The following is a 27,425-nucleotide window of genomic DNA, read 5'->3' as shown; positions in this document are numbered from 1 at the left end:
TTATACAGTAATGGAGATTTTAATAAAAATTACATTTTCCACATTAAGCAATAGTATAACAATATTGAATGTTTTTTTTATATTTCCAATCGAACAACATACAAGGCAGCAACCAATGGCTTTACAGTGATTCGTTTTAAAGTTAAGTTGCAATGGGTCTTCTTGAATTGTAGACCTTTACACCATTTTGCACAGATGAACGTGCATGTTTGGTCAGGAGAGCTCCAGTGGTCTGCTTCTCTCCACAGAGATCTCTGTTCAGGAAACAACAATCAGTTGGGGGTCATGCCTATATATATTTATTTATTCACTTTTTCTCAAAACTGAATAAATGGTCTATGTCAGCAAAACATAAAAGCAGATTCAAATAGTTCCATTGTCAATACACTTACTGTATGTAGGGTTCAATGTCATCTTGTGTCCATTTTTCTCTCAGGCTGAAGAGGCTGTTGAATCGCTCCAGTGTATCCTCAGGCAGATCTTCTATCCGCAGCAGTGAGATGGTCTCTGGTTTAGAGCTTCGGTCTAACAGAGCTAAACCCTGAATATAACATGAATATAATATTGCATTCTAGGAGTGTGAAACAGTGCCAAAAATATCAATGTTTTCAAAGATTTTGTTGAATTAAATTATATTTTGCTGAGTATGTTTTTTGTGCAGGTACATTGGCTGGTTAAAGCCTGTCAGCTGACCCCTGAAGCTCTTAATATTCTATGCGGTGATTAGTTCACAGCAGTGATGGAAAGGAGCAATATTTACCAACTTACATTTATTACCAGGGCCATTTTGATCTATATAAGGACAGTTTTATCTATATAAGGCCAAGGTAACACAGAAGCTGCATCAGAAGTGGCATTAATACATTTAGAAAGTTTTAAATATGAAATTACTTTTTTCTTTAAATACGAAACTAAAAAGTACAGTAGGTGGCGGCAAGTTACTGTCTCAATGAGTTAGTTGAGAGAGGGAGTCATTCATTCAAACAGCTCCTTCAAATGGCTGATCCATTCAGGAATGAAGCATGTGACTGTCTTTACTGAATGGGTTAATTAATTAAAAGCCATTAGGGCAAAATTGCCAGTGCACATCTTGAATATGATGAACTGGGTTACTAAACTAAACTCACCCGTAGCTGATCAAGTCTAGCGCTCATTCCCTCAGGAACGCTCTGCTGCCAAACCTCCTGGAACTCTGACAGATTGAACTTTACAGCATTTTGCAAGAGTAGCTGAGCTGTGGCTCTACATACTTTGTCCTCATCCAGTGCATACATCACCTGGTCATCTAAAAGGAATGGATACATACAAACATGTGAAAGAAAAAAAATGTCTCTATTATGTATGGTAACCCTTGTTCCGTGAAGGAGGGAACAGAGGCGTCACATCAGATGACCGACGAATTGGGATCCCTTTCAGTCGGTCACTCTCAACGTCACATCGGATGATTGCATTAGGGCTGTCAAAAATTTTAATTTTGTACTTATATATTATACAAATAATGAACTTTCTGCATTATGTAATTTTCATCATCAATAGGGCTCGCGGACAGCCGTGCACAATCAATCTTTGAGACCGCGCGGACTGTGCGCGTACAACAGCTTTTTGAAAGCTGTGCGGACGCTGCTTGGCGCAAGATGAAACGGAACGCAGAATGTGAAATATGCCCGGGCTGGGCCTTAAAGCAGCCTCCTTAACGCGCACCTAAAAAAATTTGACATCCCTAGATTGCATCCAGTCGCGGCTGATCACAGCGTGAGTATAAGCAGACGGCAGGTGCAATGCATATTCAGGTTTTCACTAAAGAGCAGAGCCTGTGACCAGAGGCTGCTAAGAGGTGGTAGGAGCTGTGGTGATGAGACGCAGAGATGTATAGTAACAAAGTAGAACTACTTCACTACTGTACTTAAGTACTAAAAGGCGGTATCTGTACTTTACTAGTATTATTTTTTTCTCCTACTTCCACCTTTACTTCAGTACATATTATCGCTGAGTTTAATACTTTTACTCCGATATTTTTTTTTATGTGCTGCATCATTACTCGTTACAATTATAAAAATGTTACGAATCATTCCATTACAAACCCAGATTACCACTGCCAGAACTGAGATGGCAGGTTTGATGAAGCTGGCACATCATTGAGCGAATCAAGCGAGACTGCGCGTGCTGACTGAACTGCTGTGAAGAGAAAGATGAACACCGAGCCGAGCCAGATAATGACTCGTTCACGAGTCAAGAAGCGGTTGCATCGGTTTTCGGATCACCAGTAGTTCTTTCTGACAGTTCGATTCAATAAACCAGTTCAAGAAAACAGTTCACCGATTCTTTTGCGCTCGACGTAATGGCGTCATTGGCGCCGACTGCAAGCCTTCGGTTTACTGTTGAGAGATTACTTCTGGCAGCTGATGGAGGACATGGTGCCAGCACTGGAGACTCTTAAATGTGAAAAGTTACCGTCATGTCTGCAGATACTGAAGTATCCATATCCAACACGTACCCCATCACATTCAGTCTGATCAACACACATCTCAAGACAGCAGATGGAGACAGCAGCAGAGTGGCGGAAGTCAAATCTAAAGTGCCCACTTCATCGGGTGAACAGCTGAAGGTAAGCTATGGTCATTATTTAATTAAACTCTTAATTGACATCTCATTTGAGCTATATATACAGACACAGCACAAATGGCACCAACGGAACTACAAGCGTACCCGCAGTGGGGCAGCGAGGAAGAAAACGGGGACCCGGCCCGGGTGTCACATTGGCGGTAATGCATCCATCTCCATTCCACACATGACCGTAAGGCCAGTCCGGGGAGTGAAAGAAGTAGGGTGCCGCCAGAGGGAACCCTAGAGCTTTTTCGCATTTGGCTCCCAAACTCTGGAATAGCCTTCCTGATAATGTTTTGCATTCAGAGACACTCGCTTGGTTTAAATCTAAATTAAAAAGGAAATGGAGTCTGGTTCGCAACTCTCACAATAGGAGAATGACTCGTCTATGAAAGCCACCTCAGCGTGCTTAATGCCCAGACACGAGGTAGCGATCGTGACCATCACCCGGTGCCAAATAACGACCACATCCAGAAACGCATCTTTAAAAAGACATTCCACCTGTGAATGCGGTTTTAGAAATGCTCTTTTAATGTGTAAAAGCGCATGGGGGAGACGGCTGCCCACAACACACACATGGGGTAGTGCAGCCTGCTGTGTGCGACCCACTTTGGGTGAGTGACGTCAAGAGTGACCAACTGAAAGGGACCCCAATTCATCGGTCATCCAATGTGACATTGAGTGTGAATGACTGAAAGGCAACAGGGTCCATTATCAATCAAATTTATAAAAAAAGTAAAAAAAAACCTAACCTTCATTACTGTAGCGTCTTCCGTAACAGTTCAGACAGTGTTCTATCATGGCTCTGATTGAGGAAGAAGTAAAATGTAGAGCGTTGATCAATGAACTGCTGTTTTTTTTAAATCAATAATTCTCTAATATTTCATCATAACTCACACTGGCTCAAGGGATCCTAGTTCTTCTAAACAAACACTGAGAGGAACTTTGCTGAAAGACCAAGATTCGGAGTCCACCAGCTGGGTCACGTGACCCAGGAGCTTCATCTCATAATCAAAATCCAGGATCCTCCAAAAACCTACAAACACAGGTCTGAGTTTAACAACTCACTTCACCTATAGCGAAATAAAATAACCTCATAATAGAGGAAGAAATACATTTAGAGAATTGGTCATTAACTTGACCTTCCAATATATTCTAATGAATAAACTGAAACATTTGCTTATATAGATTTATTAAATAAAACAGAAAATTATGAAACCATTCGCTACTAATTCTTCAGTAAAAAAATGTCTGATTTCAACAGAAGTACGTCTGAAATAATTTAAGTAATATTATATTTTTATTAATAGAAAATTGTACATCAGATTATAAAAATAATAGTAATAATATTCATTGATAAACGGCAACCTTTAATATAATTCAATATTAATTCTAGAAATAAAATATTTTAAAATATTAAAACTTTGGGTCTCATTCATGAAACACGAGCAGAACGAATTTTTGTGTAAATCGCGTGTAAAGTGGTTTTGGCGTAAATTTTCGGATTCATTAAAACGTTTATATTTTCCAAATGTTAGTTGGTACGAAAGAAATCTACACCTGCTCCCAGCCACGCGTAAATGGTGCGTTTAACGTCTGAACGTTTTGCTCATTAATACGGCTGCATTTTAATTCACCTTAATCAGGTACATATTTACACAGCATTTTGAAAAAAAATATTATATATATTATATTATATATGTAATTAATATATATAAATATTATATATATTAATTACATAAGGTTTTTCTTTTAACTTTTATTATGAGAGCCAGTAATAGGATCTGTAATATGCTTCCAAACTTCCTTTTTTAGGACCTCATACGCCACTAGTACGCTTGAAAATTAAATGGTGTTTTGAATGAACTTCTGATAATAAAACTTCAATTTCTGCAGCTGAGAAATGTTTCTTTTTCAGTCGCTTTTGAGAAGACATGTTGAAATCCTTCGTTTGGTGTCATAATATAATGCTCACATATAGTTGTCAGTCGGATTTAATGGGCGTGATTTATGGTAATTGAGAGTGAGCGTACCCGCGCGTCCCATTTACGACTGATTGGAATTCATTAACACACACACACACATTTCACTATCACATCTGACGTTTACGAAGTTTTTGTGAATCAGGAGAAGAGTTTTCGGGAAGTTCTCTTTACGCGCAAATCACTCAGATATTTACTCGTATATTTACGAATGTTTCATGAATGAGACCCATTAAAATAATGACTAGGTTATATAATAATAATAATAATTTTAATTAAAACAAAACATCCAGCAACAACAGTTCTCTAGGACCCAATTCTAAAGATCAAATTTAAATGAATTTCTGAATTGACAAATTCCCCAAAAAATGTCACATCCAACACATATTTTCAGAAATATCGAGAATAATACATTGTTTTAGGGGTGACTCTTCCAAATATTTTATTTATACGTTAAAAAAAAAACAACATTAGCTCACCGTCAATTTCACAAGCATGGACATTTTGAAGATGCACCTCGATTTCTTCTCTGCTTGCTTGTATTCTTTCAAGAAGGTCACCCATAGTGTACTAACAAATGAAAAATAAAAACATTTGATGTGACTTTTGGATGAATAAGCTCAATTACTTTTTTCAAAGCTTTGAAAGTACAAGCACTGTTAACATTTTAGTAATTAAATAAACATTCACCCAACACAACTAAATCGCACATATTTGTGTGCAGGCTAATAACCACTAACTCTTTCTTAACAGCAGTGCTATACCTTCGGTCCTGGCGCCTCCTCCTGCATGCCCACCGCTGGACCATCATATGGATTCTCCATCAGAAGTTTCTTCAGCTTCTTTAACCTTGGCCTCTGCCTTCTCAGCTCCCAGTAACAATTTGAAAGACCCCAAATCTGGAAAATAAAAATATGATTTGACAAATGCACACAATCAGCATTAAACTATTCATCATTTCAGGATCAAATCCCATCTTCAGGAATGACTTCTCCTGTGACCTGTGCGTGCATGAGTAGAGGAGACGCCGAGGTGTCAGGAAGCTGATCTGGAGTTTTACATCCCGGTAAAAACAGCAGCAGATTCGACGTGTCTGCAATTTTCAAGTCATAGGTCTTGTCTTCACTGCACAGAACTGCATGCTCGTCTTTATCACCTCTGATTATTAGACTAATGAGAAACACAGACATTACGATGAATGATTCCAAAAGACCATGCACTACAACGTTTTATTTTAAAAAATGCAGTTCGTTTCGGGATAAATTAATACTGAAATGGTAAGTTGCTCTTTCAGCTTAAAATAAAGTTATAATAGCTAACGTTACCTCTTGCCTGCTTCGATGAGTTTGCAAAGCGTATCATCCAGCTCCATGAGACAATAATCGCCAGACGACACATTGTCTCCGAAAGAAAGACAGTAAGTGACGGGCTGCAGGTCTTCTTCCTTTACTTTAGCGATTTGTAGTGTGGCTTGAGCCTCTTCTAATGTCCTCATGCTGTCAAAAGTAGTTTTATCCAAGTCGACTCAACATAAAGGCGTGTGCTGTTGTCAGCGCTCAACTTTCCCGCGGTATTTTTGCCGGAAGATAAGGTTGATTGACAGTAGTAAGAGCCAATGAAAGTTACACTGTTATAATAGTGTGTAAACGTTACTTGTCCACTAGATGGCGCTTCATGACACGATTTCATTTACTGGCCTGTTCTTTTCTGTTATTGTATTGATGCCCACAAAAATGTGCGGTGCTCTTCACAAGTCACATGTATCATGTCCTCAAGAGGCGTTTCTGTTTTCTTAAAACATAATGTCCCATATTTTATCTCAAGAATGTTGTCCTTGGTAAACGTACACTTACTTTAGAAAAGCTTTAATTGTGCACTTTTTTGTTGTTGTTGTGGTGAACATGACCACAGGTGTGGACTGTTTTGTAATTTTTAGTAATAAAAGAAAAGAAAAAGAAAACAATTAAAGAAACAAATACGTCAGCAATTAAATAAATAAAACCACACACAAATTATCACACAATAAACACGCAGCATATTAAAATGGTTTATGCTTATCTCACTCACTTTTCATAAAAGAAATGCAACAATCTATATTCTTATCTCTACATAAATAATTGTAGATTTTTAGATTTTAGAATTGAAAAAAGTATACTAATACACAATTAAATATATTTTTTATTTGTTTTACATATAAAAACAATCTAATCTAATCTAATCTAAAAAAAAATGTATTTCTATTTCTATTTATTAATATATGCATATATTTTAATGTCTTTCACATAACACAACGTACAAAGTGTATAAACCCATGTTTTGAAGAAACATCAGCATATTTTGTTGCATTTTAATCTTAGATGAAAACAGGTTTGCTGGGTGTTTAAAGTGAATATTTGGGAGTACAGTCATGGGCTCCAGGCTCCGCCCCTCGTGGTGAACTCCCCCTATGAGGATGGTCAAGTTGACTCGCCCTGCAACATGGACAGTAAGTAACGTGCTTTCAGAGGAGAATGGTAAACAATTCACAATTGCATGAAGAAAACAAAGTCTGTCTTAACGAACAATCTGCTGTTTGAAGCTTCGGTGTGATTTATTGTAAGGCTTTGCGGTTCATGCATTTAAACACATGCCTGGATGTAGGCTACTGAGGGCACTTGATGGCACACAAAGACTCAAGTTATTTCGAGTGGTTTTGATCTGTGATCAACTAAACAGTGATGCTCTGTAAGTGACATCGCTGCTATTCCTCTGCAAGCATCATTTCGGATCAGTCTGACGATTCTGCATCGATACAAATAAGGTAAACAATGTTTTCTCCTTGTGTGTTTATTTCGATGTTCTTACATCATGGAGACTGATTTGAATCTTTTGAATAACATTTTGCATACCCATTTAACATGCCATTGTGTTGTTTTCACTCATTTCATTCAACTGGGCAGTTCTTCTACCTTAAGTTAAATATTAATGCTGTCATAACAGTCATCACGCCTATCCCGATCTGCGATATGAGAGGAGGGCGTGTTCAATACACCCAATACAAACTCAAGCACGCTGTGCGTGTCAGTTCATTTCACCAACAGAGCGTTTTTCTCCTCCGAGCGCTGATTTAACACGTTTGATTTGATATTCAGCTCGGCTGTCAGAGATGGACGGGATCGGGAACACCATGCAGAAGAAGGCTGCCGAGCTGGAGCGCATGGCCGAAGTCCTCGTTACAGGAGAACAGTTACGGTAGGTGTGGCTTCTTGACACCCCAATTTCACCGACGCGACGCGTCAAAACCAGAAGGCTCTTATTTAAATGAATGGAACTGCAAGCGCGTTGTCGCGTCGCCATCAAATGTGCCACTGTGGCTATTTGAACAATGAATCCAGAATAGAGTGCCATGTGTACATTTTACTTCTTTATTACTCATTTGGGATTTTAATATAGGTTTAGTACTTAAAGACGGACGTTTGGCACAGCTATTTGTGACCTTGGACCACAAAACCAGTCATCAGAGTAATTTAAATAAATATATAAGCTTTTCATTGATGTATGGTTTGTTAGGATAGGACAAAATATGGCTGAGATACAATTATTTGAAAATCTGGAATCTGAGGTTGCAAAAAATAAAAATTAATAAAAATACTGAGAAAATCGCTTTTAAAATAGTCAAAATTAACCTCTTAGCAAAGCATATTACCAAGCAAAATTGTGTTTTGATATATATTCGGTAGGAAATTTACAAAATATCTTCATGGAACGTGATCTTTACTTTATATCCTAATGATTTTTGGCATAAAAGAAAAATCTATAATTTTGACCCATACAATGTATTGTTGGCTATTGCTACAAAAATACCCGTACCACCTATGACTGGTTTTGTGCCCCAGGGTCACATTTATTTGTCATTGCACAATTTTAAAATTTTATTATTATTATTATTATTATTTTGTATATTTTATTTATTTTGTAAATGCATGATACAGAGTGTGAATTATTCATATATGAAAAAATTGATCAAGGATTCTGACATTCATTTTGTAAAATTCAAATGTGCGCGGATAAATAATTTATAACAAACACTGTACTTCTTCCCAGTGGCATGTGGTGGCCTTCTTCAGTCATTTAGATGGTTTAATCAAAAAAGAAAATTTAAAAAGATATTTTGAAGAATGTTGGTAGCCAAACTGTTGCTATTAGCCATTGACTTCTAGTATGGAAAAAATCTTGAAGTCAGTAGCTACCAACAACTGTCTGATTACCTGCATTCATCTTCTACTTTTTTCCTTAAAAAAAAAAGAAAAATAAGAATTGCATTTATATATATATATATATATATATATATATATACATATATATACCACATGCATAATTATTAGAGAAATTGATATTCTAATCAGATTTTTTTCCAAGCATATTTCACCAGTTTCAAACCACAATCTTATTAACTAATATTTATTCTGTATTTAATAATTTATACAGTAAGTGATATATAATTGTCCATGAAGACTGGAAGTGGAAAACTCCATATATTCAGGTGTGCAGAATTATTAGGCATATTTTCTTTTACAGTTAAAACGAGCCAAAAAAAGATACAATATTATTAAATCCCCATGAGAAATATGCAAAACTAATGAAATACAGAAATTGCAAAGACGTGACCATTGGACAGCAAAATGCTTACTGGGTCAGCGAGATCGAAAAAACAAGTGGAGAAGAACAGACAGGTTAATTGCAAAAATAAATTGCATTTAGGAGCTCATTTTTAGTCAATCCTGCAGAACAGATTTTTCAGGATAGGAGATGGAATGAAAATGTTCACTTAAAACTCACTGCCAGATTCTGGAAGATCAATTCTTCAAACAGTGGTACAAGAGGATGTGGTGCTGGAACTTCAAGAGTCACTTACTTAAGGCATTTTTGCAGGTAACAGGTGTCTTTTCTTCTCAACCTGTTTTTTCTGACCCTGCTGTGCCAGTGAGCATTTTGTAGTCCCAATAGTCATGTCTTGACTTTGAATATACTTTCTGTATTGCTCTAGTTTAGAATATTTCTCATGGGGATTTAATAATTTTTGAAATCTCAGTCTGAGTTAAACCTCTTTTTTTGGCTCATTTTATCAGTAAAAGAAAATTATAATGTGCCTAATAATTCTGCACACCTGAATAGAAGGAGTCTCTCACTCCCAGCCTTAATGGACAATGATTAAATACCAAATCAATAGTAGTTATTAATATCGATGTGGTTTGGAATTGGTGAAATGTGCTTGGCGCAAAAAAATTTGAATCAACGTGCTTAATAATTAAGCATGCTATGTATATTTTGTGTTCAACAGAAGAAAGAAATTCATACAGATCTGGAACTACATGAGTAAGTAAACGATGGCTTTGTGGGTCAACTATTCCTTTAAGAAGAATACAGAGCAAAAGTACTGGCCATCCAGCCTTCTGTGAAATAGGACAAACTGTTTGGAAAATATATGGATGGGGATGGATAGTGAATATGTTTTTCTTTGTTAAAGTATTGGTTGTGAGAATGAACTCTATAAATCTGCTGGGGAGAGTCATATATACCATTGAAAAAATGTATTTTTGTTTGCAGTTGATCACAATCATGGTGACTTTTTATGCATTATGTGACTGATTGGTGAAAATGCTTGTGCCTCTGTCCTTTTCCAGAGAGCTTCTCTGTTCGCAGGGAACTGTGACAGTGATAGTGAATGAAGCAGAAAGGTGTCATTGAAGCAGAAAGTCAATACATCTGATTAATGATTGCTGAATCCCAGTACAAGACAAGATGCAGTATTTCACAGTAACGCTTATTATTTGAGCCTTATTTATGAGGTGTTTTATTGTGTCTTGTACAGGATTTCAGCTTTAGTTTCAGGTGCGTATAATAATAATAATACCGTTATAATAATAATAATAATAATAATAATAATAATGTTAAGGGATCTCTAACAGACCTCCTGGAGGTAAAGATTTAAAAAAGATTTAATTTCCTAGTTGTGTGGGAATATCAGTATCACAGGACTGGTTCTGTTGTCGTTTTATCTCTCGATTGCTGGTATCGCTTCCATCTTGCTATGTAAAGCTGACTCAGGTTTGTATAATCAGTAATCAGGCAGTGACAGCAGCTGTTCCCAGCTCAGGTGTGCTGGATTCAGCCATCAGGTTAGCTCTGCTCTGGTTTGTTGTTCGTAATCAAAACAGAACTGAGTTCAGTTTTCAAACAGGTTTAAATGAGAATACATTTAGAGGGTTTTTAACTGGAGAGGCAGTGACGTAATCATCAGAAGCATTACAAAAAAAGAAATCTATTGTACAATAAGATAGAATAGTGTAAAAACACTTAATGATTGTCCAACAGCATAAAAAGTTTATCACTCCCTTAGTTATTATTGTAGTTTTATATTTTTAAGGTAGTTTTATTTTTATTTTATTTTAGTTTTCATTGGTTTTCACTGTATTGCTGTTTGGTTTAGTTTAATTAGGTTTTAGTATTTTAGGGCTACCAAGATACTAATTTAAAATGGCTAATTACACATTTATTCTTAATTAATAAAAAAAATGTTTAATGGTATAATAAAAAAAAAATCATTTTTATGGCATTTTCACTATTATTGCAGGTGAGGTGTAAAGGCAGCTTCGCATTAAGATCGATAAATAGGAAGATAGCATCAGTATCCACGCCAACACACAATATTTTTCGGTTTACTATGAGCGCATGCTGCAGTTGTGTCACCTGCCACTTTAAATACACCAGCTCTTTAAAGCATGATAGATTCTGACTGGCTGTTGAATATTTTTATAACCATATTGTTCCTTTGAGTCATCATGGTTAGTCATAGTGTGGACCAATGCTATTCTTTTTCATTTAGAACAATTCTGAAAACTATATATTTATTCTTATAGTTATCGGCCTTGGTGTGAACTAGCCTTAAATTGATACATTTTTATAGTATATCATGTGTCAAAATTTTTATTTGGGACTGTTTTTGTTTTATTTTATCATGAAAATTGATTTTAGTTTAAATTCTAAGTTATGTTAGTCTTTATTTTTATTTCTAATTTTTATTTTCATTCATGATAATAATGCTGTATCCCAATCAAATTACATGGATATGACTTCATATAAAACATGAAAGGATAATTAATTTGAACCAGTTAGTCCATTATTTCCACATGACTGCAAACCACATAAACATTAATTTGCTTCCTCATTTTAGTCGTCCCCCACATGCCACTGGAATACACCAGGCGTAGCTGACATTTCGCTCAGGCAATTATATGGTAATGTTGTACCACATGTCTCCCATTGCTCTATTGTTTGGTGTCAAAAAGTGCCAAAGTGCACTTTAATGGTATGAACTAGTGGCTGCACACTGCTACAGTCATGTGAGTCTTCAGTCGCTCGTCAGCCCCGTGCTGTTGTGTCAACTGCTGCATGACTGCTTGCAACTGATACTATAATCCAGAATATGTAGCTATCAGTGTTAGGACAAGATATGATGGACACAGTTATGGGGTGCATAAGCTTTGCCTGCACACTCTGAGCACTTTTTATGGTTTACTGTAGTTTCTGTTCTTGTGGTTTCGAACTAATTGTTTCTACAACTCTTAAAGAGACAGTTCACCACAAATGAACGATCTCTCATTGTCTGCTTATCCTCATGTTGTTCCAAAGCTGTATGACTTTCTTTCTTGTTCAGAACAAAAAAAAAAGAAGATAATTTGAACTTTTTTTTTATCTGTGTAATGAAAAGCCAGCACGTCTGAATACATTTCAAAGCCCTTTGACATTCATTGTATGGACAAAAACTGTTCTTCTGTATGTGATTCACAGAAGAAAGTAAGTCTTGAGGTTGTAAAAAATACATATCTTTTTTTGATCGAAATGAACAAATAAAAACTCTTGCAGGTTTTAAGTGGAGGTGTGCTGTTCTATGAAGAGAAGAAATGAAAGTGGCCAAGGTTTGGCCGGGTTGTCATAAATTCCTTAATCTAAGTCAGAGGATTAAGCGAAAGGTGCAGTAAAACTATTGCATAAGTTTAGATGACATAATAAAGATAAATACAATTAGGCAAATCCAATCCAGTTATGATAATAACCAATAATAAAGACGCATGTTGGATCTTGAATTTGGACAAACTCAAGGTTAGTCTAAACACATTACACATTTGAGGTGAGGTGAACCGAAATATGAATATCCATTTTATATTTGGCTCATTCTATATCAGTTGTAGGTTTTCCTATCCTGAACTTTTCTACTTTTTAAGACGAATCAGAAAGTTATTTTAGGACAGATGGATTGACCCAGGAAAGATAAAGCTCTGTAAATGTAGGTATGGAGGTCAGCTTTAAAAACGGTGTCAGGAAGTTTCAGGTTTTCTGTTGCTGGGTATTTAATGCTGGTTGCTGATTTTACACCAAAATGTGTGAAGACGGTGGTTGATCTGATTTATTTTCTGTTTTCCAGGCTACGGCTCCATGAGGCTAAGGTGATTAAAGACAGGAGGCATCATCTCCGCACCTATCCAAATTGCTTTGTGGCCAAGGAGATCGTTGATTGGCTAATTGAGCACAAAGAAGCGTCTGACAGAGATACGTCCATCAAGATCATGCAGAAACTTCTTGACCAGAGCATCATTCATCATGGTGGGTTTGTCCACCACATACTGTATTTGTATTCCTAGATTTATTCCACTATATTAAAGGGAATGTTCACCGGAAAAGGAACATTATATCGTTATTTACTCATGTTATTACATACCTGTATAAAGATTATCCTGGCTGCTGTTTTCTATGCAATCAAAGTGAATGAGGACTGAGGCTGTTAAGCTCCAAAAAATGAAAAATAAAGTCTGTAGAAGTATCATAATAGTGGTCCATTAGAACTGTGCACTGCATTATAAGTGTTCTGAAGCTGTTCAATAGCTAAGTTGATGAACAGACTGAAATTTAAGTCATTCTACACATCATTTGGCGACAATGTACCAGTTTTGTCCATTTTTGATCTTTCGCAAAGGGGGAATGTCAATGAATAACAGCTTAAATTTCCATCAGTATTAGAGTTTCAAAGTAATATTGACTGCTTTTAGGATATTTTTAGGGTAGTTGTTGTTCTCATTTCTGAGCCTATACAGGCCAGGTCCCCATTCACTTATATGGAAAATATAACATTATATGGAAAAGAGCAGCAAGGATAAATGACACAAACGGAATTTTCATTTTTGAGTTCATTTTATGTGCAAAAGTATGACATCTCTGTTACAGTGTCGATGAAGCCAGTTTGATCTTTCAATCATTGCTTGTAGCAGTGTGTGTTGTTAACTTTTCAGCTGCACTGAACTTACGCCGAACCTGTTTTGAATCTGTTTGTCCTCACAGTTTGTGATGAGCACAAGGAGTTCAAAGATATGAAGCTGTTCTACCGTTTCAGGAAGGACGACGGAACCTTTCCACTGGACAGCGAAGCCAAAGTCTTTATGAGAGGCCAGCGGATATATGAGAAGTAAGCGCTTTCTTGCGTGATTGCCATTCTGAGAGGTTATTGAATTATTAATAGTTTACTATTTGTTCTGATGTCCATTTGTTAAACGTTATCATTATCATGTTTTTCCTCTGCTTCTTATTCATTACTGAAGACCAGGCAAGGAAGTTTCATTTCTACTCTTCCTCTCTAGGATGTGACTGGTGTTGTTGTTCATGTGTGACACAAGTCTGTACAGATTGATTTTGAGCATTTGGAGTCTGTCCGGTAAATGAACAGTGTCCATAGAAACACAGGTTTCAAGCAGATCAAGCATGCTGTGTTCCAGCTGGTCACATTTAGAAGTAGCTGCTTAACCTGCAAGTTGTTGCTTTTGCTGATGTAGCTCAGCGCAAAACCACACTCTCTATGTTTACTGTAAAGAGAGAAAATACTTCCTTTTGGTTTATTGTTTACTGAACTTTTTTTTTTTTTAGTTGATTTAATATTAATTTTATTTGATTAGTTTTTTTTTTATATTGTAAAAAGAATTTGCATGTTATGTACACTCAAAATAATTGACACAAAACACAAAACAGTTTTCATTCAAAAATTGCTTAAAATTTTTATAAATAGTAAAAAAAGGCAAATAACACATTGAATTAAACATGACATTTTAAGGTGAAACAAATTAAATAGTATTTAATTGCAACACATACTTCAATAATCTTTGTTATATTTACAACATCATTTTTTTTTTACAATGTACTGTTATCCACTGAACATGACTCAACAGTTAAACAGTTATTTGTTTAACTGTTTATTAAATTAAATTAATTTATAGTAATTTACTCATTAATAACAGAATTATGTAAGCAATAAGTAATTCCTCAAAGATAAGGAGGAACTTCATTTAAATTTTTTTGTAAATATAGAAGCTGCATTTCATAGTTTTTTATTTTTTTTTGGGGTCGGATCTTAAAAAAACTGGTTGAGGGTCTCAGCCCTATAGAACATTATTTTGTTTCTGCATTGTCATGATTGGATTTTGAAATGTTACCTAGATTTTATTAAAACTGATCATGGGAGTCCTGAAATTTTAAAAAAGTCATTATGTTTTAAAATTAATTTTTTTTAGGCACGTAAAATAACTTCTGTTTAACCACTATTGAAGGTTATTTTGAAAGATGATTATAATATCATTTCATTTCAGGTCTTAATTTCACTTTACAATGGATCAAACAAAAGGCAAGTGTTTTTTTTTTGGTTGCATCATGTAGTGAAATATTAAAGTAGTGAACTGTTGAAGCAAGGTTAATCTGAGCAATGAATGGTTTAACCATCTTGCAACAGCAGCTTGTGTTTGCTCTGCGATTATGACCAGGATGAGGTCGAGTTAGCAGCATGTGGTCTCTCTGTCCTGCTGCACTGTAAGACGTTCCTCTGCAGGCCGTCCTGCTCTTGCATAACAGGAAGATGAAGTCCAGCGGGAGACATCTGCCACACAAACCACCAGTGTGCTTTTATATAATCACCATAGACACATTTGTGCTTGCGGTCAGTATTTGGAGACTTTGCTCTTAGGGAAGCTTGTTTGGTTCGCTTCTCATTATTGCTGAAGAGCTTAGTCTGTTGATGGAGCATAAATATAAAATGTTTTTCAGAGTATATGGAGTACTCTGACTAATTACGGGTCAGGAAACACATAGGAAAATGGCCAGGAATGTTTTGCGATCTGTTTCTAAGCAACCGTGATTGGCCTTTGTCAACTACCTAAGTATTTTTTATGCCTTCCTGGTGTTTTAAAAGGATTGTTTGCCAGTGTTCTCAGTATATCTGTTCTGTTGGCTTGGGTTACTAAAGCCAAATGTAAAAAGAGGCATATGGTCCTTTAAATAGCTTCAAGAACTTCCTGATGCGATGTTTATTCAGATTGTTCCCTTTTGTCCTAATGGAGGTCTTATCTTATTATAGATGTTGAAAATATCTATAAGCATCTGGATCCCTTTACTCCTAGATGTCCACCTAGAATTCCACTACTATAGAAATGCATGCTGGAAGAATAAAAAACAAAGATTGTCTGTATTTACTCTTTTTATAGGGTTAATAGTGCTAGAGGGAACTCCTGTATAGCACATCCACTGATAGACTATAAGGATTTTTTTTCACTTCCACTTCCACTTAACCAGCAGTTCAGATTTTAACTTGCTGTGTCAATCTTTTACCTGACTCTAACCTTCAAAATGATACATTTACATATCTTTCAACAACTTAGTATCATGAAAAAAATGCATATTATTTATTTTAATTTTTATTATATATTATAAAATAATTTATCATATTATGTTTATATATTTTATAAAACATTTTCAGGTAAATGTAATATATGATAAATGTAATAATATGATTATTCAGTGTGTTATGACATTTTTCAATATTTTACAGTAATAAAAATCTCAGCAACATCTGGATAAATATTTTTCCCTATTTGTCGATCACTCCTGAGTCATATCGTTGACTGACGAATTGGGAACTTGCTTAGAGACCAATCTACTTAGAGTGTAAACTAAATGAGCCAATGCACTTTGGCATGCGATGATTGCATCCAGTTGCCGCCGATGACAGCGTGAGCATAAATAGGCAGCAGGTGCAACGCATACCAGCTTTTCACTTCAGAGCCGATAAACAACATTGTTCTGCTCCGGCAAAATCAATGGTCGTTCCAGTGTCGAGTGGGTTGTACACTTCAGGCTGCACTACCCCCTGTTGTGCTGCAAGCGGCTATCTCCCCTGTGTGTCTCAGCACCTCAAAGAGCATTTTACTGAAAGAGCGTATTTTCCTTAAAGGTGACACATCATGAAAATCTGACTTTTCCAGGTTCTAAGTGCTATAATCAGGTCCACTGTGCATCTACCAACCAAGGAAACATGAAAATGATTAACCCAGTCACTTTGCTTTGGTAAGCCTTTTTCAGCAAGTGCACGTCTGATTTCACTCCTCTAGTGACATTGCAAAGGTATCTCATTATAACATTACCACCCCTTAATCTGTATGTTTCCACCCAAGACACAAGCGACAATGGTGTACCAGTTCTAATGCCATGGCGAAAGTTTGAGCACAACATGCTAACTGTTCTGCCTTTGGCTGCACTGACATGCACAGAACACCATTTAGAGTCCCAGCCTCAGAGGAGACAAGAGAGCAGTGGATTTATTAATTTACTGTATATTGCTGCTGCCACACAGATCTAAAATATACATGCAATTTATTTCCCAGTTGTTTGTCTTAACAGACATAACTAACTGTTCTTTGAATTTTTTTTTTTTTTTTTTTTTTTTTTACATAAACTTGTGTGTGAGTGAGAACTTAGTTTAGTACCCACATGCTGTGCCAGCCGTGGATGTGTGCACTCAGAAAAACGTAGGGAGTGCTTCCAAAAGCTCCTTCGTGAAGGATGGGGCGTATGTAACCCTTGTTCCCGGAAGGAGGGAACAAAGACATCACGTTCCTTCGCCATGGGTGCTGTGCCACCGCTGGGTGATCAGATCACTAGCTCGGCTCCTCAGCAAAAACATGGTATTCTTTGCACCTACTGCCTATTTATGGTCGCACTGTCATCAGTGGCAGCTGGATGCAATCATCGCATGCCAATGTGCATTGGCTCGATTCGTTTACACTCAAAGTAGATTGGTCTCTGGAAGTGAGATCCCAATCTGTTGGTAACCAAAGTGACATCTCCATTCCCTGCTGCAGGGGACACGGGTAACATACGTAACCAAGAAGTTGCTTATTTACAGTAGTATTCTATTCAAACGTTTGGGCTCAACAAGACATTGTTTTAAAAACGGTAAAGTATTAATGTTTTAAAATTATTAACGAATTTGGTCCCAATTCCAAACACATTTTGGCCTTCAGCGCTTACCAGTGGTTTCACCAATAAATATTTACCCTTTATTCTCCCCTTCACTTAATGACAAGGCATTTAATATTTGGCAGAGAGCAGGGATTTCAGTTGTGAATGATATTTACATTGATAATGTTTTTCCCCATGCTTTTCTCAATTGAAACCCAAATTTGTGATCAATTATATTTGCAGCTCCAAATTTTTGTTAACTCATTTGTTAACTCATTCCCTGATTTACTGAATCTTCTGGCAAAATCTATGCTTGATCAGATTATTGAAGTATAAAAGGATAAAATGGGTGTGTCGTCTACACTATACAGGCTGATTTCCTCCATTCCAACTTCATCTCTCTCTTTTATTAAACAATGATGGGAGTCGGATCTCTGCCTCACATTTGATGACAAGACTTGGAACCAGATCCTGTCCCGTGTTCATACCTGCTCTATTTGTGCACGTCATAGTCTTATCCAATTAAAAGGTATTCATCGAATTTACTGGAAAAAATTGTGGTTGGCAAAAATCAAGCCTGGTATTGATCCTCTCTGTGATCGTTGCCATCAATTCCCTGCGGATTAAATACATATGTTTTGGTTATGTCCATCCATAACTTATTTTTGGCTATCAATCTTTAATTGTTTTTCTTTAGTGACAAAGAAACAGACCGAGCCTTGCCCTTTGATTGCACTTTTTGGACTTCCTTCAAAAGCCATTGGATTCCTGGAAATACTGCACAGACTTTTGGCTTCTTAACATTATTAGCTAGACGGTGCATTCTCCTTCTTTCGATGACTGGATGAGAGATGTCATGAGCTTCATTCATTTGGAGATAATTAGGATTACGTTAAAAGGGCAACACTGGTATATTTTCTGAGATCTGGGATCCCTTCGTTATTTTTCTTTCTGAATATGTCCGTACTTCTTCTTATAGTGTGTCAACCTAAGCATTAAGATTTTTATGTTTTGACAATATTTTGTCATGATTCTCCTGTATCTGTATCCGGTTATTATTGTAAAAGTTAAAAAAAAGTAAAAACAAAAAGTTCAAAAAAAAGTTCAAAACAAATAAAATAATAATATATATATATAACATTTATTCATGTGATGGAAAATTTTCTATTATCACTGCTGAAAACAGTTGGGAGTGGATTTTTATGAATAGTTTATGAAATGGAACTTCTTTCAATTTGTATCAATTTAAGGCATTCTTGCTGAATAAAAGCATTAATTTCTTTAAAGGGGGGGTGAAATGCTATTTCATGCATACTGAGTTTTTTACACTGTTAAAGAGTTGGATTCCCATGCTAAACATGGACAAAGTTTCAAAAATTAAGTTGTACGTTTGAAGGAGTATTTCTGTTCCAAAAATACTCCTTCCGGTTTGTCACAAGTTTCGGAAAGTTTTTTTCGAGTATGGCTCTGTGTGACGTTAGATGGAGCGGAATTTCCTTATATGGGTCCTGAGGGCACGTTTGCCGGAAGATCGCGCGCTCCCGTATAGCAGAGCAGAGAGAGGCTGTGCACAGACAATCACTGATCAGAGCGAGAGCGTCGCGAAATGTCACAAAAGGAGTGTGTTTTTGGTTGCCAGGGCAAGACAACCCTGCACAGATTACCAAAGAAAAAACAGCATTAAGGGACCAGTGGATGAAGTTTATTTTTACAGAGCATCAACGGAGTTGTGCAAGTGTTTGTGTTTGTTCCCTGCATTTCGAAGATGCTTGTTTTACAAACAAAGCCCAGTTTGACGACGGATTTGCGTATCGTTTATTTCATAAGGATGATGCAATCCCAACGAAAAAGGGTCACGATTGTGTGTTGGAACCACAGGCGGTGAGTAAAACTGCTTAAAATATCTCTGCCTCCTTGTTAGTGCGTCCGCCTCCCATCGGAGACCCGGGTTCGAGCCCCGCTCGGAGCGAGTCGTTGCTGCTGCTGCTCTCGTTCAGTTTCAGCCTTCACAGCTGTCACAGCTTCCAAACGCTCTCAAAGCAACTGGCGCTCGTGATTCTTTAGCTCCGCCCACAATTCACGCCTTCAGGCGCTCGTGTTTTTCCGGGAAAAATCGGTACAGACTATCTTTCTCTTATGAATATAATAAAACTAAATACTTTTTGGAGTTATGACAGATGCAGTACTACTCTATAGGTACTCAAGATTAACATGATATTGAGTGAAAACGAGCATTTCACCCCCCCTTTAAAAAAAAAAAAACTCTGATCCCACTTTTTATTAAGTGTGAAGGTACAATGCACTTACTGTGTACATGTTTTATACATTGTACTTAAATAAAAAAAATACCTGCATGTAATTACACCTGTGATTAATTTCTGTAATTACATTTATAATTATACTGTTAACCCATCACTTACTCCTAAACCCACCCTTAAACCTACCCATACCACCTAACATGTTCCTAACCTTACCTGTATCCCACCTCAATAGCAGCAAAAGTGTTTTGCAATACAATATGAACACAATAAATACAATGTATTTATTTTATACTGCAAGTACTTAGTAGTTAAGGCCACTTAATATAAAGTGTGACCAAATATCTTACAGAACCCAAACTTTTGAATGATAGTGTTGTACTATTGTACTATTTACTATTGTATTCAACAGAATTTGCAAAAGCAACAGTTCATAACATTATATTGCCTAATGAGGCAAATGAGAGTTCCATCAGCTGGCCAAAAACTCTCTTACCCTGGGACTGGGTCATCAGGCCACCCTTATTTTTGAGCTCTGACATAGTTTCTCAAGACTGCGGCACTGAGCAATATTTAGAGAGAGCAGCGTTGCATATTTAGTGTACTATGCAACCAGATCTGTGGGTTTCAGTGTTAGTGGAGCATTCAGGATATGGTTAAAATGATGAACTGCTAACAGAATAGCTAGATATAAAAGAATGATGACAAAAAACGACAAGGGGCTTGAAACTAGGTCAATGTCATATGTCTTTTCTCGCAAAAGTCAGTCATTAATATATGGTTGCTCAACTGCAAGCAGTTTGAAATCGCAGTTTACCTTGAAAGCCACAAGAATAGACTCTATGTACATAGCAAACATTTAATACGAAAGCTCATATTGCTGTCACAGCATGTTGACCGACAGGGAGTCATTTGTGCCCTTGTTTGGCCCATTGGGATGTTTGCTCAAGCTGTTTCAGCTGCATCACACTCTTTCTTGAAGATATTGACCCACGGCCTGCAAGTCTAATATCTACTATGCAAATGATTCTATTAAAAATGATCAGTTGTGAAATAGTGGAAGATCCAGCGAAAGTTTTATTTTCCTCAGTTTTCTCTAAAGACTTGTATCTCTCAAGGCAATCTTTATTTAGCTATGGTCGTGTGCTGACAGCTAAACAGCATGCCTTTGTGAAAGCGTTTGGTTTTGACCCGTCAGCACCTGCCTTTGAATGGCGGAGAATGTTGCATTTCTTGAAAGTTCTGTTGCACTTCTTTTGTTGTTGAAATTCAGCAGCATTAAAACTTTGACCTTGTTTTGATGAAATGTGAAAACCAGTTCAGGAATCATGCTGTTGTGGTGAATGATCTCTTAATGCTATACGCAATGAGTTTGACATGTTAATAAGGACGCTGTCTCTCTCTCTCGCAGGTTGATGAACACTGAAAACCCCCTGCTGCAGACCCGTGAAGAGGAGGGAGTGGCGTATGAGCGGACTCTGGTAGCCTCAGAGTTTATAGACTGGCTCCTGCAGGAGGGTGAAATGCCCACCAGAGAGGAGACGGAGCAGTTGGGACGCAGACTGCTGGAGCATGGCATCATTCAGCATGGTGAGCAAAGCACATCCATAAAACTGATTCCAGCAGGATACACCTTGTTCTTTGAAAAAGGCACCCCCCCCCCCCCCCGCCACATACACAAAATTTGAGTCATTTGGTCTGAATCCCTGCAGACCCTCATGATTGTGTTTCAAGTTCAGTGTTTGGAATAACGTCATTTAAAAGAACGGCGTTAGGTAACAATGTTATTTTGGTAACGCTTTAAAATAATGGTCCGTTGTTAATAAGTAACTACGCAGGAAGTAATAGGTAGTACTACATTAACACTTAAGTTAATACTATTAACTAATATAGAAGCAAGATTAACTAAGCAGTAAGTAATAGCTCATTTAGGACATAGGTAGTTCCTTATTAGTTATTTGATAATTACTAAAGAAAAATATCGTCATTGAGAACTACTTTGGAACTATGGCCAACTAATGAAGAATAACCAATTAATTACTAATCACAACAGCTACGTCTATAAAGTGAACAATTAGCTTCTTTATGGAAACGTATATATATATATATATATATATATATATATATATATATATATATATATATATATACACATACATACATACATACAGACATATATATATATATATATATATATATATATATATATATATATAGCCTATCCATATGATATATTTTATGAGCTCCATTAAGTTCAATGTCTCCAACTCTAATAACTTTAACGTTAGTGATATCATGCTGGGGAGGGCTTCTCTTTAGGAAGTGACAATAAATAATGATGTTCTCTTGTCAAAACATCTTTGCATCCTTCATGAAAATATTGACTGCATTTATAGTGTTAAGCACAAAACAACATCTTCCAGATTACAATGTCTGGTAGAATATCACTAGTTCCTCACAGAAACTCCTGACTAATTACTCAAGCGTTACCTTGTCAGTCCGCAGGAACTACTAGTGATCTGGCCCATTATTTTAAAGTGAAAAACATGTTAACTCCTGACTAATTACTCAAGTGTTACCTTGTCAGTCCGCATGAACTAACGTTACTAGTGATCTGGACCATTTATTTTAAAGTGAAAGATTTTTTATTTTAAAGACAACATTTCTTAAAACTACATAATGTTACTGTTATAAATAAACAAATAACAAACAAACAAACGTAACGTTAATCATTTATTTTTTGCGAAAATATCAAAAGTGGTACCAAAAGTAGTTCAAATGATAATGAGTTCCAGTCGCAGTCCTCTATATGGAGGTAATAGTTTTTATAGGGTACAGAGCAGAATTTAATATTTTAATCCATGAAATTATGTATCTGTCTTCTCTCCGTGAAGGCGCACTGGCGCAGTATTCAAATGTCATAAACTGAAACACAACATGTCGCAATCTGTGACGAATTGGATGAGGACCAATGAGCGTTCGATATCAGTGCCGTAAATCATGTCGTAACGTGGCGCACTGGCGCTATTTTCAAATTCATAACGAGCGCGAGCTCAGCTTTGACTGTGACGGACGCTGTTGCTGAGAATGAATATGAAGAACCATTGATAAAGGGCTGAATTTGGATATGTTCCTTGCAAACATCTGGATTCTAAAGATATGCAGTACAGCAAACAAATAAAATGGATGTGATTTGTAATTGTATGCTGTGCTTTTGTGTGTATCTATGGTTTGCAGCATGCACAGAAATGTTAGTTCCTATTAAATAGACGAGTAAACTGCTTTCAATAAATTGAATAAAAACATGTATTTGTACGTTTTACTGCTATAAATACGTATAAATTGTACGTTTCTATGTGCATGAAAACGTATGTAAATATACGTGTGATAGAACCACATTTAACGTAAAAATACACACGTATTCTCATGAGATCACATTGAACACTCGAGTCATGGATTTCACAAGTAATTTACAATAAAATTATCTGACACATACTGTACAGCCATATATTTCTGTGAGGAACTAGTGATATTCTACCAGACACATTGTAATCTGGAAGATGTTGTTTTGTGCTTAACACTATAAATGCAGCCAATGTTTTCATGAAGGATGCAAATATGTTTTGACAAGAGAACATCATTATTTATTGTCACTTCCTGAAGAGAAGCCCTCCCCAGCATGATATCACTAACGTTAAAGTTATTAGAGTTGGAGACATTGAACTTAGTGGAGCTCATTAAATATATCATATGGATAGGCTATATATATATATATATATATATATATATACACGTTTCCATAAAGAAGCTAATTGTTCACTTTATAGACGTAGCTGTTGTGATTAGTAATTAATTGGTTATTCTTCATTAGTTGGCCATAGTTCCAAAGTAGTTCTCAATGACGATATTTTTCTTTAGTAATTATCAAATAACTAATAAGGAACTACCTATGTCCTAAATGAGCTATTACTTACTGCTTAGTTAATCTAGCTTCTATATTAGTTAATAGTATTAAGTTAAGTGTTAATGTAGTACTACCTATTACTTCCTGCGTAGCTACTTATTAACAACGGACCATTATTTTAAAGCGTTACCGTTATTTTTTCAGTAACGGGGTAATCTAACTAATTACTTTTCCCGTCGTTAGAAATCCATTAACATTACTGAACGTTAAATGCGGTTCATTACTATGCATTGATTTAATAAACTATGTAATCCGAACGCACCCGTGTCTCACACAGCGAGTGAGGAGGTGGGTTAAAAACGAGGTAAGCGATTATGATTGGCTAGGGCAGAGTACTGTGTTTCATGGTAGCCAATCAGAGCCAATGTTTTTACACACATGCTGGCACGCACACACACGCAACAGCTAAACAGAGATTCAAAGCAGCAGCAGAAATGGCGAGTCAGGAGCAATCTGATGAAAAATTGACATTTTCAAGGAGGAGATAAAAGCACTACTTCAAATTCATTGTGGTCAAAGGCAAGAACGTACATGTAATGTGTGACACACGCATCCAAAGCTAGTGACCAAAAACACTTTTCTTACAAAAATAATAACTTACTTGAAGTGCAGGATAAAACTCTTGCTGTCTGTTGACGTGCAATAAATATCAAAAGTTATGTACGAACACCTGTCTGTTCTACTCATTTCAACTGACTTGTGAAAACTGCTAAAAAAAAAAAAAAATTTGACATATAGCAACTTTTCTTTTTTACAGTAACGCAAATAGTTACTTTCCTTGGTAACGAGTTACTTTTATTATAGAGTAATTCAGTTACTTTTTGGAACAAGTAGTGAGTAACTATAACTAATTACTTTTTTAAAGTAACGTTCCCAACATGTATGTATGTATGTAAGTATGTGTGTGTGTGTGTATATATATGCATGGAGTATATATATGCATGGAGTCATGATTCAACAAGAGGAAAGACTCTTTGATGGTCAGCAACAGATGGACATACCTCTGACCAGGCAACAGTTAAACACAGTGTGACACACTAGAACACATCTACACAAAAGGATTTACATGCATAATACACAGCTGTATACACACACCCAATACAGACCTGCGCACACACACACACACACACACAAATAGTGGCTACAACACAACAGAGCTATACCCTTCAGTTTAGTCACACACAATCAAGAGTCACAAGCACAGCAGCACAATCAGAGGCCTGTTGAGTCTGATACAATGACTTTATTTGACAGCACCTTTTCCTGTCTGATTTCTGCTGACTTTCAGAAATCTGCCAAAGGCATCACAGGCCACCTCCTCTGACCTCTCTCATAGCACATCATTTTTTTGGTTTTACATTAAATTAAATTGAGACAAATTTTCAACACAATGAAGTTAAGCCTTAAACAACAACAACAAAAAACATTTAACATACTATACCTTAAATCTAAATAGTTAGGCATACTAGATGTTCTTTTCCCCAACCAATTAAATGCTTTTAATTTTATGCATATAATGTATAATATAACCCCCATCCCTTTATTTATTTATTTATGATTTTTTTGCCAGCTGATACATATTTTTAGATGTGCAACAAGAAATAAATGCACTCTTTTTAATTGTATTTATTTAATACATAACATCAATTATTATAATTTTTTTTATGTATTAAATATTGATATTTTTTAAATAAGTCACTGTTTACTCATTTATATAATTAGTTGAAGCGAGAAAAGCACAGACAAAAACCTGCCAAATAAATTATCAGTCCTTATTCCTAAGCTCCTCAACAACATGCTTATTTCTCAGCTTAAATAAACTCACACTTGCCTAGATTTAGCAGTTCTCTTTTCTTGTTTCATTACTACCTCATAACTGAATCAGTGTCTCTCTATATATTATATTCATAGACATGCAGATCTTGCCAAAAACCACACCATTACTGAACAAATATTTGTGCCCTGACTTGAATTTAGCTGACACACATTTTAAACCAACAAATCAGTAAAAAAAAAAAACTTGGAGATGAACACTTTTTTTTTTTTTTGCCCAGGGGGGTAGGGCAAAGGATACGGTAGAGATGAAAGGAGGAAAGAAAAGTAGACTTTTAGCCTTTTGCTATTTTGTGACTTCTGGCCCCTCTCAGGCTCTTGCTGTCGGCAGAGAGAGGCCCCCTGACATGAAATTGCGTAACTGTAAGTGTTGAGCTTGATTGTGAGTTACATTGAACTGTCGAGAAGCATGTGTAAATCTTTTTTATCAGTGTTTCACAGCCAGTGAATGTTGCACTGCACAGCTGTACGATGAATAAACATGAAAAATTACACAAATTAACTCATTCCCCCTCTGTTAGTTTGGAGACGAAAACCAGAAATCATGTTCTCTGCTTTTTTCTGGTTTTGCTTGTGGGTTGAATTCGGATGTACAGTATGTGCTCAGCTGTATGTGTGGGAGTTTTGTTCAGGAGGACACAGTGAGTGGAGAGTTTAGTTTAGTGAAAATACCATTAATGCTAACGTTTCTAATGTTAATTTAATTTTACAACAGTGCTTGTTCTGCTTCAGATTAACCCAATGTTGAAAGTTTTATCATTTTCTCATCCATATGTCATAAGTATCAAAGGTATATTTGTGGCAATAGCCAGCAATACATTGTATGGGTTAAAATTATAGATTTTTCTTTAATGCCAAAAATCGTTAGGATATTAAGTAAAGATCATGTTCCATGAAGAGATTTTGTAAATTTCCTGCCGTAAATGTATCAGAACTTAATTTTTGATTAGTAATGTGCATTACTAAAGGCTGGTTTATACTTCTGCGTCTGACATATGACATAGCCTCTATGCCATAGGATGTGCAGCTTGTCGGAGAAGCATCAGCCATGACGGCAGCAAATAAATATCAAAGAACAGATCATTTCTTTAAAACTACAAAGAAGAGACGACAACAGAACAGCCATAGATGGCATTCTTTCAGTCTCCACAAGGACTTGTACCATGGCAGAACAACTGTTATTCGTGGACAACAAAGTGATATAATGCTACATTTGATAATAAATGATAAGGCACTCGTTCTTTGCTTAGTTTGATTTTGTAACATTAAAATATATTATAAGTGCAAAACACACACAAAACTCAAATACATACGGAGGGAGGGGTACTTTTTTTGGAGAGGTGCATGTCAGGCTACGCCATAGCCAGCATGCACTACGCACAACCTGCGGATTCCAGATTTTCAAATAGCCTAGTTGTATTTCAGCCAAATATCTTAACAAATCTTATTTATTCAGGAAAAAATGACCCTTAT

The 27,425-nt window shown here is 36.3% G+C and overlaps 2 protein-coding genes across 3 annotated transcripts in view; one reads left to right on the top strand and one right to left on the bottom strand.

Moving 5' to 3' along the window:
- Positions 1–6,188, bottom strand: dscc1 (DNA replication and sister chromatid cohesion 1). The gene is made up of 9 exons (XM_052577522.1): positions 5,912–6,188; positions 5,588–5,756; positions 5,351–5,485; positions 5,066–5,156; positions 3,502–3,640; positions 3,357–3,409; positions 1,128–1,285; positions 393–541; positions 1–254 (listed from the first exon to the last, which is right to left on the bottom strand). Exons 1-9 carry the CDS (start codon positions 6,079–6,081, stop codon positions 143–145), a joined length of 1,176 nt encoding a protein of 391 aa, XP_052433482.1. The 5' UTR covers positions 6,082–6,188; the 3' UTR covers positions 1–142.
- An 853-nt stretch (positions 6,189–7,041) lies between these two features.
- The window catches only part of deptor (DEP domain containing MTOR-interacting protein), a 35,124-nt gene continuing 14,740 nt past the window's right edge, over positions 7,042–27,425 (top strand). Inside the window, exons 1-5 of one of the 2 annotated variants that reach the window (XM_052578853.1) lie at positions 7,042–7,386; positions 7,718–7,817; positions 13,051–13,229; positions 13,962–14,085; positions 21,567–21,745. In XM_052578853.1, coding sequence (XP_052434813.1) covers positions 7,732–7,817; positions 13,051–13,229; positions 13,962–14,085; positions 21,567–21,745 — 568 coding nt within the window. In that variant the 5' untranslated portion in view covers positions 7,042–7,386; positions 7,718–7,731. Of the gene's footprint in view, positions 7,387–7,634; positions 7,818–13,050; positions 13,230–13,961; positions 14,086–21,566; positions 21,746–27,425 lie in introns of those variants that run through there. The other variant, XM_052578854.1, reaches the window with a different exon arrangement.

This window comes from Carassius gibelio, chromosome B16 (assembly GCF_023724105.1).
Source record: "Carassius gibelio isolate Cgi1373 ecotype wild population from Czech Republic chromosome B16, carGib1.2-hapl.c, whole genome shotgun sequence".
Taxonomy (NCBI): Eukaryota; Metazoa; Chordata; class Actinopteri; order Cypriniformes; family Cyprinidae; genus Carassius; species Carassius gibelio.
The sequence above is the reverse complement of the archived record's forward strand: the minus strand, read 5'-3'. Positions and strand labels throughout refer to the sequence as shown.

Coding starts and splice junctions, on each gene's coding strand:
- dscc1 (XM_052577522.1), bottom strand. CDS start 6,081: ATGAGGACATTAGAAGAGGCTCAAGCCACACTACAAATCGCTAAAGTA. Junction 5,486..5,587: donor CTCTACTCATGCACGCACAG/GTCACAGGAGAA, acceptor TTTATTTTCCAG/ATTTGGGGTCTTTCAAATTG. Junction 3,641..5,065: donor CCATGCTTGTGAAATTGACG/GTGAGCTAATGT, acceptor CTGTGTTTGTAG/GTTTTTGGAGGATCCTGGAT.